Genomic DNA, 17,398 nt, shown 5'->3' with positions numbered 1-17,398 from the left:
GATTCTTAAAATTAAGTGAACACCTTTGGATACAATGAATGCAGGGGTGTGTGTGTGCTGTATAATTCTAGTCACCCAGCATCGGGAAAATGCGAGTGACAAAGGGACAGATCTTTTTGCTTTCACAAACAGCTTCATCACAGCAAAATCTCACCTGCACAAACGTTCTCACCCATCTCCTTTTAATGTCAGAACAGATTTCTGTTTAGAGTTAAATATTCCCCCTTCCAGTGTTTACAAGCCTGAGAAATAGAAAGTGACGGTGACTCGCCAATTTTCACTGCCTATGAGCGAAATGCGAGCAAGAGTCATCTGCACGAAGTGGCAAAGTTAAACTTAGGACTTTACACCTTGAGGGTAACGCTGTAAGGGGGAAAAATTCACCTCACCCTCCAAGAACTGTGGCAGAAAGCACCAGGATTAAAGACACGGTAGGGAATTGACAAACGACACTCTCCACTCACCTCCAGACAATAATCCTTAAGCGGGTGAAATGTTTCAAAAAAGAAATGCTCTTGGATGCGTTGCCAGTTCTTCTTGGCGTTCCTAAGGAGTAAAGATACGGTGTCAGGTCCAGACAAGTGAGAGAACTCTGGTGGGGGGCGGGGAGGGGGAATCAATCAGATAATCCTAGGGAGTGCAGAGGTTAGAATGCACGGAAAATCTTGGGAATTTTATCCTAAGATTTATACACCCCCTGCCTACCTCCCAGATCAACGTACTTCACACAAACTGACACTGAATTTGACATTTTGAAATGAAAGTCAAAGAAATGACTTTTCACAGTCCCACAACAATGACTCAACAGGACCCGAAGCCAGGTCTCTGCGCTTAAAAATACAGGGATCACTCCCATAGATGGTGCAGAGGCCTGCGCTCCATCAATGCTGATGGGATGCGGAAATGGCTGTCCGTTGGCAGTGATGGGGAGCCCTCACAGGAGCAGCCTGTGACATGTAGCACTTACGTGCTCGGGGCAAAAGAGCTCTAAAAGGGAACCGTGTGAGAAACCTGTCCTTAAAGAGGACAGTCCTCAAGTCCCCACCTGGCAGTAAGCGCTTTTTCTACCGCGAAGATTCACAACGCATGCCAAACCACCGGAGCTCCTAAACCACACAGAATAGGGAAGGTTTTAAAGTCTTAACACATCTGCCACGTTTTCAAAGGCAAAGGGGTAGGGATAGAACTCATAACCCAGCTGGTGGCAGGTTGCAGTGTGAATTCGTGATCAACAGCCCACAAGCCAAGTAGTTTCGAGGCTCCCACGCTGGCCTGGCCGGTGTGCCTTCCTTACCCCTCAGACCCCCAACCCCGCCACCTGCTCTGACAGCCGAGCCTCCGGGCACTGCGGGGAGAGGAGAGAGTTCTCACCTCCCGCACCTCCTACCACCTGCCTGCTTGGCTCCCCACCCCAGGAGTCTCCTAGACCCAGGCCCCTGAACTGTCCCCTCCTGGCTCCTCTAGCCTGATCAAAGGGCTCCGTGTCTTATCTTAAAAAAAGAACCGTACTGAAGCGCCATCAGGTGGGGCTGGAGAGCTAGCCTGAGGCCCACCACATAAGGGGACACCCACGCACAAGGGGATTCCTTTGGGGGGCAGGGGGCCGGGACGGGGGAAGGAGACGGTCTTGCCTTTATCTGACACCTTTCTGCACTGTTCAGCTTCCTAACCACAAATCCTTATTTAAAAACAACTAATGTGGGGCACCTGGGTGGGTCAGTCGGTTAAGCGTCCAATTTCGGCTCGGGTCATGATCTCACAGCTGGTGAGTTCGAGCCCTTCATCTGGCTCTGTGCTGACAGCTTAGAGCCAGAGCCTGCTTGCTTCCGATTCTGTGTCTCCCTCTCTCTCTGCCCCTCGCCTGCTTGCACTCTCTGTCTCTCTCAAAAATAAATAAACATTCAATTTTTTTTTAATAAAAAAAACCGATGTTACCAAAGAAAAAATACAAGCCCTCCTTGACTCCACATCCTCTACAGCTGTTCTATGACAGTTCACAGAAGAGTTTTGGGAGAGAATTATCCCCTCAACATGGCTGTGTTTTTTTACCTTCTTCATTGTCTTTTAAAGACATGATGTATTTCAAGTATGCGAGTGAAGAAACTAAGCTAATAGGCAGCAATGAGCCCATCACCGGATTTAACATAATATATTGTCCCAACCACTCCTAATCTACTTTAATTTGGTTTCTGCCCCACCAATAAGGCTACTGAAATGGCTCCCCCTAAATCCAGCAGGTGCTTTTAGGCTCTCATTTAACTTACCTCAAACCTGTCCATTTCTCTACCCCCCAGTAACCTAACACATGACTTCCTCCCATTCTTTTTTTTTTTTTCCTAGTTTATTTATTGTGGGAGAGAGAGAGAGAGAGAGAGAGAAAATGAGCAGGAGAGGGGCAAAGAGAGGGAGTGAGAGAATCCCAAGCAGGCTCCGCGCTGTCAGTGCAGAGCCCGACATGGGGCTCAATCCCACGGCCCTGGGATCTTGACCTGGGCCCGAATCAAGAGTCAGACACTTAACCGACGGAGCCACCCAGGCGCCTCTCCTCCCATTCTCTCCTGTGGTCCCCTGATCTGTTCTTCACACTTTAAAAAATGCAAAAGCAAACCCAGTGATGTCATTCCTGAGTTTAAATAATTCACTCAACAGAAGCCCAACCGGCCTGGCCTCTGCCCCTTGCTTCCTGCACGCACTGCCCTTGGGCAGACCAGCCCTGTTCAGGGCTCTGAGTGCACCGTGCACACCGGCACACCAGCTTCGGGCCGCCCAGACATCACCGTCCTCCATTCCTCCATAATGGAAACATCACGTGACTTAGAAAGGCCTCCCCTCCCCCACCCAGCCTGGAGAGGCCACATTTTCTCATCACGATCCTTCCTTTTCCACTGGGGTACCTGCCATGACTTAATTTATTATTTGTATGAGTGTTTACTTGATGTCCCATCCACCTGACTGGGAGCCACCCAGAGATGAGAACTGCGTCCACCTGGCCTGCCGCTGATGCCCCACAACTCAGCCTGCATCGGTCACAGCACCGATTCTGCCATGCATCAGAAGAGCAGAGATGGTCCGATGACCAGGGTTCCTTATTCTAATTGGTTAAATCTCCTACCCGGTACGAGGATTTTAAAAAGAATTAAGTTACTTTGTAGAAGAGGGTTTCACTGCTTAAGAAAGGAGCCGACCCGACTGTTTTTAGAAATCAAAACACAGCTACCCAGGAACTCTGACCAAGATCAACCACCAACCCAAACATCCCAACAGCAAATGATAAAGCCCTGGTTTCATCATAGAGAAAACCGCAAATGGACAAATGCCTATCTGCACGTAAATGGACAAATGCCTATCTGCACGTAAAATGTATTCATCTCCCTCAAACTTCCTTCCGCTAGGGGAAGGCGGTGTGCTCCCACCCAGGAGACCTGCAGGACTACCCGAGCAAGAGGAGGGGTTCCAGCTGCCACAACACACCTGGAAAGGTAGGACCTCTAAGCACTGCTTGGTCAGCTACTAATTTTAATGATCAGTCTTTGTCGTGACCAGAATTTCTACACAACGAACTGTGTACAATGTGTCAGAGGTGGCCGGCGCCTTCCTTTGCACTTTTGTCCCTCACCTGTGAACCTGCCCTGTGTCCCCAACCTAATTCTCTCTTCTGGTTTTTCCCTGTTGTGTCTCATGCAATTGTATTTTAGTATTTGTATTTGCTGAATTGAGTGTCTTCCTCCTGAGACGCCAAAAGCTCCCTCACCCACTCGACCACCTAAATGCTTCTTTTCAACCAATGTATGGGAAGTAAAAGCAGGCAGAAGGGCTATCGGGTACTTTGTGGCCGCGGGAGTACCTCAGTCCTGGCCCCACACGAAGCTTCGTAAGGACTCAGTCTCATTTACACCATCTGTTAGCTTGATGGTCAAACAAAGACCCCCCCCTCCCCATATGTTACTGGTTTTCCAAACACTATTTCATGTGCTTAACGTGCTGCCTCAAACCTTTATCTGTCTATTTATAAGAATTTGTGACTATTTTTGAGCTTCTGAAACTTTTTATGTACTGACTGATATTGCCAGGGTCTCTGGAAGTTATAAAAATCCTGGCGTTCTTGGATAGTGATAATCAATGATAATCAATGATAATGAGGAAACAATAAAACAACAACACTCCCTTAGAGCCGGGGAAACAAGTTCAGATACCAGGAGACAGGATACTCGAGCCTGCCTTTGTGCGCTGAATTGAACAGGGCTGGGTGTGGGAGAAGCGGCCTGTATAGAATACTGAGCCGGGTGGCCCCCCTCCCCCATCCTGTACCAGTGGCATTTTATCTGTTCGATACTGAGCCTCTGTGCAGGATTTTGTTTGGGAAAGAGAGACACTCGCTTAAAAAAAGGAAAAGAGAAAAGCTTCCATCTTTAATTAGTACACCTGGGCAGTTGGGAGCACGTCTTTAAAGCCAGATCGTTCTGCTTCCCAGTGCTTCTTTGACAACAGAGGATGGGGGCATTCAGCTCTACTGAAAAGGAATATCTAAAGGTATGTAAAACGTTACTGTAAAATAAAGGATCAAGGATAAGAAAACAACAACGACAAAAAAGGTTGAGATGGAGCTGACCACAAGGAGAAGTGCGATGAAATGAGGCATCCCACAGTGCTCTGCCCACGCCCCACCTTATCCGAGCTCCGATATCCACGCACGGAGTGATGACAGGCTAACGGGACAGAGGCACCTCCTCGTCCCCTCTGCTCTAGTGGAAGTAAAATGAAGGGGAGGGGGTCTGCTTACCCTGCTCCAGGCATGTTTTCCACTTGACTAAGACTGGACTCAATAACAGAAGTCAAAGCGTCAAATTCTTCAACGTGCCATGTCTTACACATGCTCCAGATTTTCTTAAGGGCCACTAACGCGTACAGGCGGATACTAAAATTGTGACTGAAGCACCACTGCAGGACGATGATAAAGGCTTGCTTCAGAATTGGCTTCTGAAAAGAAAGGGCAAAGATTCTTCAAATGTAAACCCGGGCCCTTGGCTGTAGAACCACAAAGCAGACAGAAGATGACCTGATTTTGCCCGTTCTGCATTAGCGGGCTCCTCAGACACACCCAGAGTGCTGCGGTTCGGGTCTCCTCGAGGGAGAATTTCCTCACAGCTCCAGGTTCCGCTTACAACGCGGCTGCGGTACATCCTCCCCGCACTCCAGCAACTGCGGTACCATGGACAGCACCTCCACGCCAACCCTTGCTTTCCCACAATGTGTGAACGACAGCCCCCATCACGTATGACCTTTCCCTGGGCTGGAAAAGTCAGAATGTTCTCTAAAAGCCCCACTTCTGGTGCACTCCAAAGTGCTTCTAGAGCAAGGCATCTCACACAACGTTCTTTTCCTCCTCGTCTTTGATGTGAACGACTGTTTCCCCAATGGTGCTGTTGGACTCATGTGGCACTGAGTGGTGGCAGGAAAATTAAAAGGTGGGGAGAAATGTAACAAAGCAGTTTAAACTTCCCTGTAGTCTTTTCCTGTGAATTCACAGACTGTTCTATCTTCACAGCCTGCAGACTTCATGCAATGCCAGTCCCTGATTTCCAAAACCACACAATTCCACAGATATCGAAAGGCCACAGAAGCGACGTAGATTAACGTGGAAACCAGATGGACTGAAACTTTTAATAAAATATCAGGAGCTACCTCGCTGCTTCTACCATGTGGGTCATCTGTAAATGTTTGCAAGGCTGCACCTAGCCAAGAGTCCTGAGGTTTCTACTGAAACAACTGTGCTCACAGAAGACTTTTACCAATACGCGGGTATGGTTCACAGCTCACTTCAATTTCCCAAAGCTCCTCAGAGAAGGACAAAATACAGATATATATGATCCTCTTATTTCATTCCTTTATTCAAAATATGGTCAACAGCTATCAAAGGTCACTGTACTGCCAGCGTCACATGGACACTGTTGGGATATGTGAAAGTACACACACACGAAACCGTAATACGTAAACGACCCTCTATGTGTGATGAGCAACCAACAAAGACCATGTTTACGTAGAGCAAAGTGCGGTAACTAGTCAGATGGGGTCCAGCAAAAAGGCATCATGTAGGTTCCCCAACATGGCGCTTGAACTCACGACCCTGAGATCAAGACCTGAGCTGAGATCAAGAGTTGGATGCTTAACCGACTGAGCCACCCAGGCGCCCCAAGGAAGAACGAGTTTTAAGAGGAGCAAGGGAGCTGAGGGGGCACACCACATGTACAGCTGAGAAAACCAGGACATGCGGTGCAGAGAAAATATATTTACTTGGCCAGGAGGAAGATGAAGAGAAGTATCTGGGCGCCAAAGGAAAGAGGCAACTTCCAAATGATACACGATTGGGTATTTAGTTGTATTTTACAAGTTGAAAACCAAGGCAGGTTATCCAAGACAGCCGAAGCACCATGAGGAGTGAATTTAAAAATTAAAAGAGGGGAAAGAGAATGTTGATTATTAATTACTAATATATTACAGTCCTTTACAATTTTACGAAGCATATACGCGTGAGCGCCTAACCATGAACACTACTGCTGGTGTTACGTAACCCCGGTGTTTGTAACACGCGCAGCTTCACGTGTGGGTCTTACTATCCACGAGCTCCACGTCAAACAACTCGTGTGAAGATGACGTGTACCAGAACAGCATCAGCACAAGGCCCGGCATCCCAAACACGACATGTCCAACACCGAACTCCTGACTTCTCCCACAACCTATGTGGGGTCCTACTGCCTCCACGCCGCCTCCCTTATTCCATGCCAATCGCTCTGACCTCCCAGGCAGGACGAGACCACGCACCTACAGCCTGCACCTGCTGTTTGTTCCCTTGTCCTGGAAAGTGTCCCAGACCCTCGTGTGGCTTGCTCACTCACTGCTTTTGGGTACATGTTCAGGATCACCTCCTTGGGCAGGTCTCCCCTGAACCCACCTCCTGAAATCGCCGTCCTGCCCCAGACACCCAATCTTCAGCCCCTTGTTCTGCTTTTTTCTTCAAAGCCTGTGTCACCACCTGACAGTATCATGTCTAGTTGTCGTCCCTCCCCGCACCAGAATGATGGTAGAGATGGTTTGATTCACTGCAGAATCCCCAGGTCCTGGAACAACCCACCAGGACACACAGAAGGCACAGGACAAACACTGGAGGGGGGAAGGGAGGAAGAATTGCTCCAAAGTACCCCTCTGACGGGGCCTGCGGCCAGCTGCCCGCAGTATACACCCCTACTCCAAGGTCTGGCTTCTCCCAGCTCCCTCAGAGTTTTCTCCCCTCCCCTTTCGTCCCTTCCCCTGCAGCTTCCAAGCCCTCCTTCCAGGCATGGTCTCCAGCCCCTCACTAACCTTTCTCTCCCACCTCCCTAAGTCATGAGAAAGTCTGCACCTGTTCCAATCCTCAGTGTGACTTCTGGACCATCACTTCTCCAACGTCAAAGAAAAAGCCACGGCTTTTTCTACCCAGAGCCACGGCCCACACCTTGTCACAGAACCTGTAACTGTTCTCTTTTCTAAAATCTGAAAATCAGGTATTCCTACCGCTGACCCAAAGCACCTGTCTGCAGTCTCTTTCCTGGCCACCCCACCTCTTTGCCTCCTGTACTCGTGGAATTCATCCAAGTCACAACCTCCTTGTCACTGAACACTATGGATAAAGCCCTTACCTTTCCTGACCTTTCCAGGGCACCCCACTCTCTCCTTGACCTTTCTCTCCTTGAGAAGACCTCTTCCTATGACCCTTAGAACACCCCATTCTTAAGGCTGCCCCCCTCGTCCTCTTCCTGTTTCTTCTCAATCTCTTCCTCTCCTGTCCCGTAAATGCTGGTGCACCTCTGGGCTCTGTGCTCGGCTTCCTCATTTTCTCAGGCTACACACACACACAGTCTGCATTTGTTTCCATGGCTTCAGTCCATTCACGGTTCCGAAGCTTGTGAGTCACAGCTCCTTTTCTTCTTTTAACCGACACGTTCCTGAGATCACTGTAGATGCACGTGCAGTCATAAGAAATGATAGAGAGACCCCCTGTGCCCCGCACGCTTTGCCCAGCTCCCCCTCCTGGTAACATGTGGCAAATCATAGTACGGTGTCACAATGAGGATGCCGTCACTGACATCACCCATGAATGTAACCTGGATCTCCTCAGCTTTACTGGAATTCGTTTGTGTGAGTGGTGTGTCTGTGTTCAGTCCTATACCATTTTATCACACGTGTGGGTTCACATCCACCATCACGGTCACGATACTCAACAGTTCCGATGTGCAAGGATCCCTCCTGTTGTCCTTTTGTAACCACCCGCCTCCTTCCCATGCTCCTCTCCCCACACCCATTTTTTATACAACTGGCACAGGGTTTTGAAAACTATTTGAATTCGGGGGCGCCTGGGTGGTTCAGTGTCCCACTTCGGCTCAACTCATGATCTCCTGGTTCGTGAGGTCGAGCCCCACATTGGGCTCTGTGCTGTCGCCACACAGCCCACTTCAGATCCTCTGTCTCCCGCTCGGTGCCCCTCCCCAACTTGCGTTCTCTCAAAAACACACATTAAAAAATATGTATTTGCATTTTAATCTGTCCGAGGTGAGCTTCTGGTGGCCAGTTTGGCAGAAATGGGTCTTCACCACGGAATCACTGAGGCACTGAAGAAATGGGCGCTCCGCTCTCTGCTGCACCACTAAGCTGGGGGTTACCTGGAGCCCTGGCTACAGGATGGTTTCAAAATAGAGGTTTTTGTGTTTTGGGCGCTACAGCCCAGGGCTCACCAGACACAGAATGTGGTGAACCCTGACCCACAGCTCCTCGTATCTTCAGCAGGGTTCACCCTGGTTCACCTGCAGCCCCTCAACGTCCTCTGAGATACACTGGCAACAGCACCCATCTATCCGACACAACACCCCTCCTGGTCTCGCAGCTGTGGTCCCAAAGCCAGTGACAGCTTCTGAGCTGTAGTTCCTATTCAGAGACCCACACGCAGCTGCTGCCTGCCATGCCTATGGGACACCCTGCGGGTGACACACTCATAATCCCATCCACTCACGCCACCCTCCCCCCATCCTGGTCTACTCTCCTACTACTGCCCTGTTCCAGTGAAAGTCACCACCACCCCTGCCAGCCCAGGTCACTTCCCTGCTTCCCTCCACCAAAGCCATCCTCCAAACTCTGGCGTTTCTCGCTAGCACGTACCTGTCACGTCTATCCACCCGCAACCTCCATGCCACATCCCAGCACCGCTCGAAGCATGAAGGTAGCTTCCCAGAGGTTTCCGGTTTTACCCCCGTGACCGAACCAATCCTACACACTGCACTCACAACACCAAGTCTGCTCATGTCACGTTTCTGCTGGAAGTTCAGCAGCATCTCCCCAGTGCCTTCTGGATAAAGTCCAAATTCCTCCCATACGGAGTATTTACTGTACGTCTACACCACCGTTGATTTAACTTGACCGAGTTCACACACCACATAGGAGGTGGAGCCAAGATCCAATCGCAGGGCCCATTCACTCAAGCACTGGGCTCACCTCCTCCACCTGCCTGACAAGGGCCCTTCCGTGCTGGGCCCTGCCCGCCCTGCAGCCCCGCCTGCCCTGCAGCCCCGCCTCCGCCTCCACCCCAGACACTGTCTTCCAGATCCCGACTGCACCAGGCTTCCGTGCACTAGCCTGTTCCCCTCCCTGCCATGCAGGCCTCTGTGCTCAGCTACGAGACTTGGGAGGTCTCGCCTGCACCCCGCAGTCTCGTGCACGCCGCGCTGGTCTGCACAGATCTGCGTCTTGCCTCCCCAAACCTCCACGGTCTAATGTTGTGCTTCGTTACAAGAAGCACTAAAACATATTCTGAATGAATGAATGAATGAGAAAAACGGAAGCCTTGATCCCAAACTCTGACAGGTATCAGGAAGGACTAAGGACAACCGGGACAGGAGAGAAAGTACCTTCTGTGTTATTTAATCCTCACAAACATCCCACCAAGTAGATAGTACTGTGTCCACTTTACCTAATAGGAAACCCGAAGGGATCGAGTCCAAATGCCTGCCTTCCCTTCCCAGTTTCTTACGGCTCCTCTAGAACCTTAATCCTCACTCCAGGCTTTGTTCAGATTCCCTTAGTCTTCACTGATGTGCCTGTCCTGATCCCGATTGCACCCCGGACACCACGGTACATCTAGTGGTCGTGTCCCCTTACCCTCCTCCCTCCTCTGGGCTGTGACAGCTTCTCAAACTTTGCTGGTTTTTGATGATCTTGTCAGTTCTGAGGAGCAGTGGGCAGGGATTTTGTGGAATGTTGCTCGGCTGGGCTTTGGGGGATGTTTTTAAAACCTCATGATGAGACCAGGGTCATGGTGTTTTGGAAGGAAAACCACAGAGGCCATTTTCATGCCATCCTATCAAGGGCACAGACTGTCATACGACTGACCGCTGTCGTGGGTGCCCCCGCTGCAAGGTCACTTTCCCTTCCACACTCTAGTCTTCGGAAGGGCATCACCAGGGCAGCCCGTGCTTAAGGACTGGGCGGGTTATGCGCCCCCTCCTTGCGGTCAGTGTCCATGTAAGTTATTTGGACTCTACATATCTGTCTTTCCCATTTGTTTATTTAGTCAGTCATTTATTTGTATCAGTATGAACTCATGGATATTTGTTTTATGTTTTGGTTGTAATCCAGTATGACTCTACTGTGTTGCGGGTCTCAGTGTTAGCAACTGGGAGCTCCTGTGCCCCTCTGCAGACCCACCCCGTGTCAGTGTGTGTGTGGAAAGCACTTCTTTTCTGGTACTACAAGATGCTCCAGATTTACCTTGTGTATTGTCTGCCCCAGTTCTAGAATCAGCTGTTTCTCCAAGAAGCCCTGGTTCCTGGTGTGAGAGAACGATACTAGAAACCAAGATCTGGGGGTGAGGTATAGATTACTTGTGAGTGCGGAACAAAAATCCAGTAGAATTCTCAACAGGGAAAAGAATGCTTTTATGAACACTGCTCAAGGTACACTGGTATTGCCTGTGACCATTTGCCTTGGCCAAGACTCAGCTACACACCGTTCACGCTGGAACACCAGCAACGCCACCTCGTATTAGCTGACGAGGTTTGGACACACTGCACAAGACGACAGGATGACACAACGATGTGTGTACTGGAGAAAGGGGTTTTTGATTTCTCCCCCCTCTGCTTTTAATTTCCATAGAACATTTAGGGTTCTGACCTCTGTCCTGTTTGATGGTAGTTCGGAATCTTCTCGGACTACTTAGCACAGACCCACAAGGTTAAGTACACATATTTCCATACCGTGCGGAAAATGGGAAGTTTTGAGACTGTTCCCAAGAAGTCTTTAAACAAAAACACATCTGTCAATTAAAAATGGACTTTACAACAGACACTGTGAGGGGTGTGGAAACAGAGTAACAAAAGTAAACTAGTCTGGTCTTTACTTAGATGTCTCAATTTAGATTTTTTTTTTTTTTTAATAGAGAGAGAGCACAAGCAGGGGAGAGGGGCAGAGGGAGAGAGAGAATCCAAGCAGGCTCCACACCCAGCACAGAGCCCGACATGGAGCTTGATCCCATGACCCTGGGATCGCGACCCGGGCCAAAATCAAAAGTTGAACGCTCAACCAACTGAGCCACCCGGGCGCCCCGAAATGGTGATTATTCTAGTCCGCTAATCAGCATTCCTTCTTTTGGATGCTTAAAAGTAAAAAATAAACCTAAAATATGTAATATACACCAGGTGCAAACAGGGCTGGATGGGAAGATAGCCTGTTATTTATAACAGACCTAGCAGGAGATCTTCTAAGATGAATTCATTTTCAGAACTTGCCTGAACGATTCTTGAGCTATTCCAGCCACCCTGCCACAGGACAGTCCCTTGTCTGTCTTACCTCTCGTGGTAGATTGCAAGCACATCTCTTTCCTGCACATATTTAAAATAGAAAGATAACATGTGATGTTATTCGATGCTCGAGCTTGCCTGATCTCTCCAGAAGGTGTTAACACGAGTTTTTACGTAACTGTAACTCACACACTGCCATCTGGCTGACAGACACTGTAAGACACGAGCAATTTTAAGATCATCATGATCTGAGGAGTTAAAATGTGGTGGGGGAAAAGGGTGTCAGTCTTCGAACTGATGAAACAGGTTAACAACTGAATTTGATTGCTACCACTGTGTAAAGACAAGAACACAAGAACACTCTGAGAAATTCTAGGAAACCCTTTCCCCCCGTACTTTTCTTCCACTTTTAACACCAAACAATACCTCTTCTTCTACATACTCAGTTTTCTCCTCGAGTTCACATCTCAGTGTGCTCTTTCCTGTGGGTTCAATAATGCAGAATCTTGCTCTAAATCTTACTGGCAGGTTTTCCTGAATTCTTACCGGCTTTGCCAAATTGATTAACCAGTATTAGCGACGATCTCTACCGGTCTGTGGGGTACAGCGCTACGGAGACGGCTCAAAGCCCGAGAAAGACGAAAGACTGGCCTCACGCTCCCAACGATGATGACCACAGCTCATCAGCCTTCATGCAAGCTCCTCTGCATGAGCACATGCTCGATAACTATGTCAGTCAAGGAACAGTTGAAGATGCAATAAGAGAATTCCTACCTAAATAATCGTATGTAAATAGCTGCATAAAATTGATGACCTATCACTAGAAATTGCCCATTATTTGTCTGCAGATTTAATACAGGCTCAGGCATCCCTCGGTGTGTATGTGTGCAGGTGGGTAACACCAGCCTGCGTATTTGTGTCGTACATGTGCACACTAATGGAGTAGTACAAGGGAAGAGGAGTAGCAAAAATCACAAGAAATACTTACGTTAAAAAAAAATAGTACAGGGTGCCTGGGTGGCTCAGTCAGTTAAGCATCCGGTTTGGGCTCAGGTCATGATCTCACGGTTCGTGAGTTCGAGCCCTGCACTGGGCTCACTGCTGTCAGCACAGAGCCACCTTTGGATCCTCTGTCCCCCTCTCTCTACCCCTCCCCTGCTTGCTTGCTCTCTCTCAGAAATAAATAAACATTAAAAGTATTTTTAAAAATTAGTCCAAATCTATACAATTCTATTTTGATAGACTGCTCAAACTCCTCTTACAGACACATTTAAACTCACCTTTTCTGGAACATTTTGCGTAATGATGTCCAAGTGTGACAAAACTGATAAAAATGTACAAATGCTTGTTTTAAGATTTTCTTCACCCTGGAAAAAAGTCAGATAAATAAAATAGTCATTCAAGGCTCACCGTGGCGCTGTGAGGCTCAGAACAGAGGCAGGATGTGAGGCGGCCGGGCCTGGGTGGGGATCTAGGATGAAAGGAAATAGCTTCCTAGAGCCAAATGCCAACACAACACTCAGCAGACACCACAAGGTTACAAATGAATTTAACTGTGAAGTAAGCAGTATGGCCAAGGACACACTCACCTGAGAAGAGACGTGGGCAGCACGGGGAGGGCAGGAAGGAAAAAGAACTTGTGAGAAGTAAACATGATGCACTAAGTCTGAGGTGATGGGGAGGCAGAGGTGGTGAGGCAGAGAGATGGGGGAGGGGGGTGGATGGTAGCAACAGGTTCAAAAGTTAGGACCTTGCAGATGACTTTAGAGCCAGGACAAAAAGCTACATAAGAGTGTTCAACTGGGGTTCAGAAACCCCCCCAATAACAGGGATTTGGAAGAACACAACATTCTAGTGATAATAAGCTGATGAACCCCAGACAGACTGGAAAGGAAAGAGACTACAGACCCTACAGTCCAGAAATTGCTCCAAAGGCAAACAAGATGATTAACCTCTTTATGCACCTGGCCGTTACTGGTCTTCCGTGTGCCAGGGATGATGCCAGAAATCAGGGGAAGCAAAATTAGATAAGGTTCCTGCCTTCAGGGACCTTCGTCTAGTGGGGAAGGAGGACAAAATCACCCAGTTAAGTAAAATCCCCATTATAACAAGCACTATTCATGTGCTACAAAGACCTCTAATCAGGGGATCTCCAAACCACTCTTCCTTTAAGAAATGACACCAAGGACATGTAGGTGGAGATCTAAAGGAAGAGAAACAGTTCTGTAGATGAAGACGAGAAAGGGCGGTTCAGGTAGAGGGCACAGCTCATGCAAATAGCCTGAGAGCCAAAGGACATGTGACAGAAAAGGTCAGAGCGACACTCGGTCCCATCTGTAGCTGCCAGTGACCCCGGCTCCCCTGTGCCCATGCCCTAATGCAGGCCCCACCCACCGTCTGAGGCTCGGTCGCACCATCTGCTTTGGCCTGTGCGTCATCAGCGAGCAGGATGCAAGCGGAAGCTGGGGAAGCACATGCACACCACGACACGACCTCCTGGGTTGCTCGTTCCGGGAGCCCTGAGCCACCACAGAAAGAGGTCCAGCCACCCGTGCCGGTCAGAAGAAGCCCGTTGGAAGTTCTAGCCCCAGCAGGCACCACATGGAGCAGAAGTGCCCAGCCAGGCCCATGTGACCCAGAATCGTGAAAAATAAAACACTGTTGCCTACACTCATGTGTTCTGGACTGTTCTAGCAAGAGAAAACGGGAGACTGTCAGAAGTGGAAGAGCACCTGAGAGCCGCAGGCCATTCTGAAGACTCTTGGTCTTTATTCCAAGAGCAATGTTTGAAGCAAGTGGGTAACCTGACCAAATTTTCATTCTCAAAAGCCTGCTCTGGCTTCAGCATGGAGAATGGATTCAAACGGAGGCAAGAATGGACGCAGGTGGCCCAGCGAAAGAAGCACTGCACTGGGTCATGGCGGCCTGGACCGAGACAGAATGCCAGAGACAGAAGGGAGGCAAAGGAGAAACCCTTGGGACGGAAGGGCCATAGGAGCTGGTCACGGATCAAGGTTTCTGTTCTGTGCAACTCTATGGAGGGTAGTGCTGTTCACATAGTTGGAAGATCAAGTGTGGGGAAAATATGAGGCACATGGTGTCAGATATCCAAGTTCCAGATGATCTACAAACATTCGAGGAGAATGTCTGGAGCAGGGTGGGCTGACTTCTTCTGTAAAGGACCAAACAGTGGTCCTAAAAACATGGCTTTGCGGGTGGCACAGACTCTGTTACAACCGCTGAACTCTGTCATTTGGCACAAATGTGGCCACAGACAGTATGTAAATAAATGGGCAAGGCTGTGTTCCAGTAAAACCATGAGGCCGAACTTGGCTGTAGTTTGCCAACCCGATTTAGGACTTAGGGGAAGGTGTCTGGAATCAATACAAATTAGCCATTACATCAGATAAGTGAAACTGTACCTTAGATACACCTGAAACTAGAAAACAAGGAAAAATGAAGGGGGGTTAAAAAAAAAAAAAAAAGGCCCAGCCTTGAGAAGCACAGACATTTCATGGTTGCATGGGAAGGGAAAGGCTGGAAAGGACACAGGAAAGAGGAAACAGAGGGACGAGAGGAACCTGGAGAGCGTGTCAATGAACCGGAACCAAGGAAGTCATCAAGAGCGTGGATGGGGCCAAAAGAAGAAAGAGCAGGGTGACGACAGACTCTGGACAGTGTCCTCTGCAAAGCGACAGCACTGGACTGCAGGGTCGGTGGGAGGAAGTGGGAAACCCAGCTGTGGAATACGGATGCCCCCTGCAGGAGGTCTGACTACAACACAGGAGTGAGACAGGGGGACCACAGGGGAGGGGCGGGTGGTGCAGTGCAGACATCCATAAACAACGGAGGAGACGTGAGAACACGGAAAGCAATGGAAGCCATTTGGTTAAGAAGGAGAGACTGAGTACAGAAGACAGACTGAAAACAGAAGGTTCCTGAGAAGGCAGGGGAAGAAGAGCCAGAGAAAAAGCAGAAGAATGATCTTCAAGAAAGATTCAGGTCCTTCATGATAGAAGGAGGGAAGAAGTCTCAGATGGATACAGACACAGGCAAATGTGTGGAGAAGGTAAAGGTATCTCTGTGTGAAGACTTCTGTTTTCTCTAAAAACTAAAAGTTGAGGTCCTCGGCTTCCAATAAAGGAAGAAAAGGGTGTAGTGGATATTTGCCTTCACTTGGGTATCTATCCTGAATCCCCTTCCGAGTTTAGGAAATTCTCCCACCTTATGGGTCTTGTGGGAAGCGGAAAATGCCTCATACATTCCTCTTCCCAGCCTCTTGGCAGCTAAAGAGAAGGTACCGGAGACTTGGATCCAGAAGCATCCACCCTGAACTCTGAATCGAGAACTCTTAACTTACAGGGGCAAAGCCCACGGAGGCAACAGGCGTACAACAGGTTAGACGGCACGTCATCTCCGGTGGGGTAAACCAACGTCCGCCAATGGACCAGCTCCATGGCATGGTTATGGTGCAGCTGTGGGCCGTTCAACCTCCTTTATTCTTATTTTCCAGCTTTCTGGGCATTCTGCATACCTCCTGACTCCCTGCTCCTCCTCTGCTTAAGTACCCCCCCCCTTCTTTTTTGAGAGCGAGCGAGCACGTGCATGCACAAGACAGTGGGGGTGGGGCATGGAGAGAGGGACAGAGAGAATCCCAAGTAGGCTCCAAGCCCAGCACAGATCCCAATGCAGGGCTCAATCTCATGAACCGTGAGATGATGACCTCAACCAAAATCAAGAGTCAGATGCTTAACCAACTGAACCACCCAGGTGCCCAAAGTCCTTTTCTGATTCAATCAAAAGTTGTTTTATTTGCTTACAAGGAATACCCCTGACTGACATCCAGAGAAAGAGACCTGAAGACAGGATACAAGATCTGAAAGCTCTGTACGAAGAGAGAGACTGAACTAAGTGGAAAAACGTCACAGAACTGCTGGCATTGCTGGGGCTACCGGAGAGACAGGATGTCTCAGAAGGACACCAGAGCCAACCTGCCTTTCCTGAGACTTCCTGAGGCAGAGCCTCCCCACCGGAGAGCAGACAAAGCAGACGACGTTAATAAAGCAGCAGACAGGGGAAGCAATTCAAGGGAAAATGATGGAGTGTTTTTCTTAGTTCCACGTACACGAAAAGGGGAAGGAGGAGGCAGACGGGGAATCTCACAACAGCGAAAAAGAACGCAGCTTCAGAAATTAAACGGAGTTTGAATTAAAGCTATGTCATTTCTTTTTTAAAAAAATTTTTAACGTTTATTTATTTATTTTTGAGACAGACAGAGACAGAGCATGAACAGGGGAGGGGTAGAGAGAGAGGGAGACACAGAATCTGAAACAGGCTCCAGGCTCTGAGCTGTCAGCCCAGAGCCCGATGCGGGGCTCAAACTCACGGACCGTGAGATCATGACCTGAGCCGAAGTCGGACGCTTAACTGACCAAGCCACCCAGGCGCCCCTAAAGCTATGTCATTTGTTACTGGTGTGACAAGTCAATCTCTCTGAACTTCAGTGTCTTCCTAAGTAAATTGTAAGAAAAAGAAAAAAAGGAAAGAAAAGCCCGGCAGATCTTTCAGGCTGAAGGAGC

General features: G+C 48.9%; 1 protein-coding gene across 1 annotated transcript in view; it reads right to left on the bottom strand.

Annotated features, from left to right (window-relative positions):
* TARBP1 (tRNA guanosine 2 -O-methyltransferase TARBP1) overlaps positions 1-17,398 on the bottom strand; it is a 96,268-nt gene that overhangs the window by 6,645 nt on the left and 72,225 nt on the right. Inside the window, exons 24-26 of the mRNA XM_040464911.1 lie at positions 13,100-13,186; positions 4,781-4,977; positions 465-546 (exon numbers count right to left, since the gene is read on the bottom strand). Coding sequence (XP_040320845.1) covers positions 465-546; positions 4,781-4,977; positions 13,100-13,186 — 366 coding nt within the window. The remainder of the gene's footprint in view (positions 1-464; positions 547-4,780; positions 4,978-13,099; positions 13,187-17,398) is intronic.

Source organism: Herpailurus yagouaroundi, unplaced genomic scaffold, assembly GCF_014898765.1.
Source record: "Herpailurus yagouaroundi ecotype Mexico unplaced genomic scaffold, PumYag 530, whole genome shotgun sequence".
In the NCBI taxonomy this organism is placed as follows: Eukaryota; Metazoa; Chordata; class Mammalia; order Carnivora; family Felidae; genus Herpailurus; species Herpailurus yagouaroundi.
Note: the sequence above shows the minus strand (reverse complement) of the source record. Positions and strands in the feature narration are given on the sequence as shown.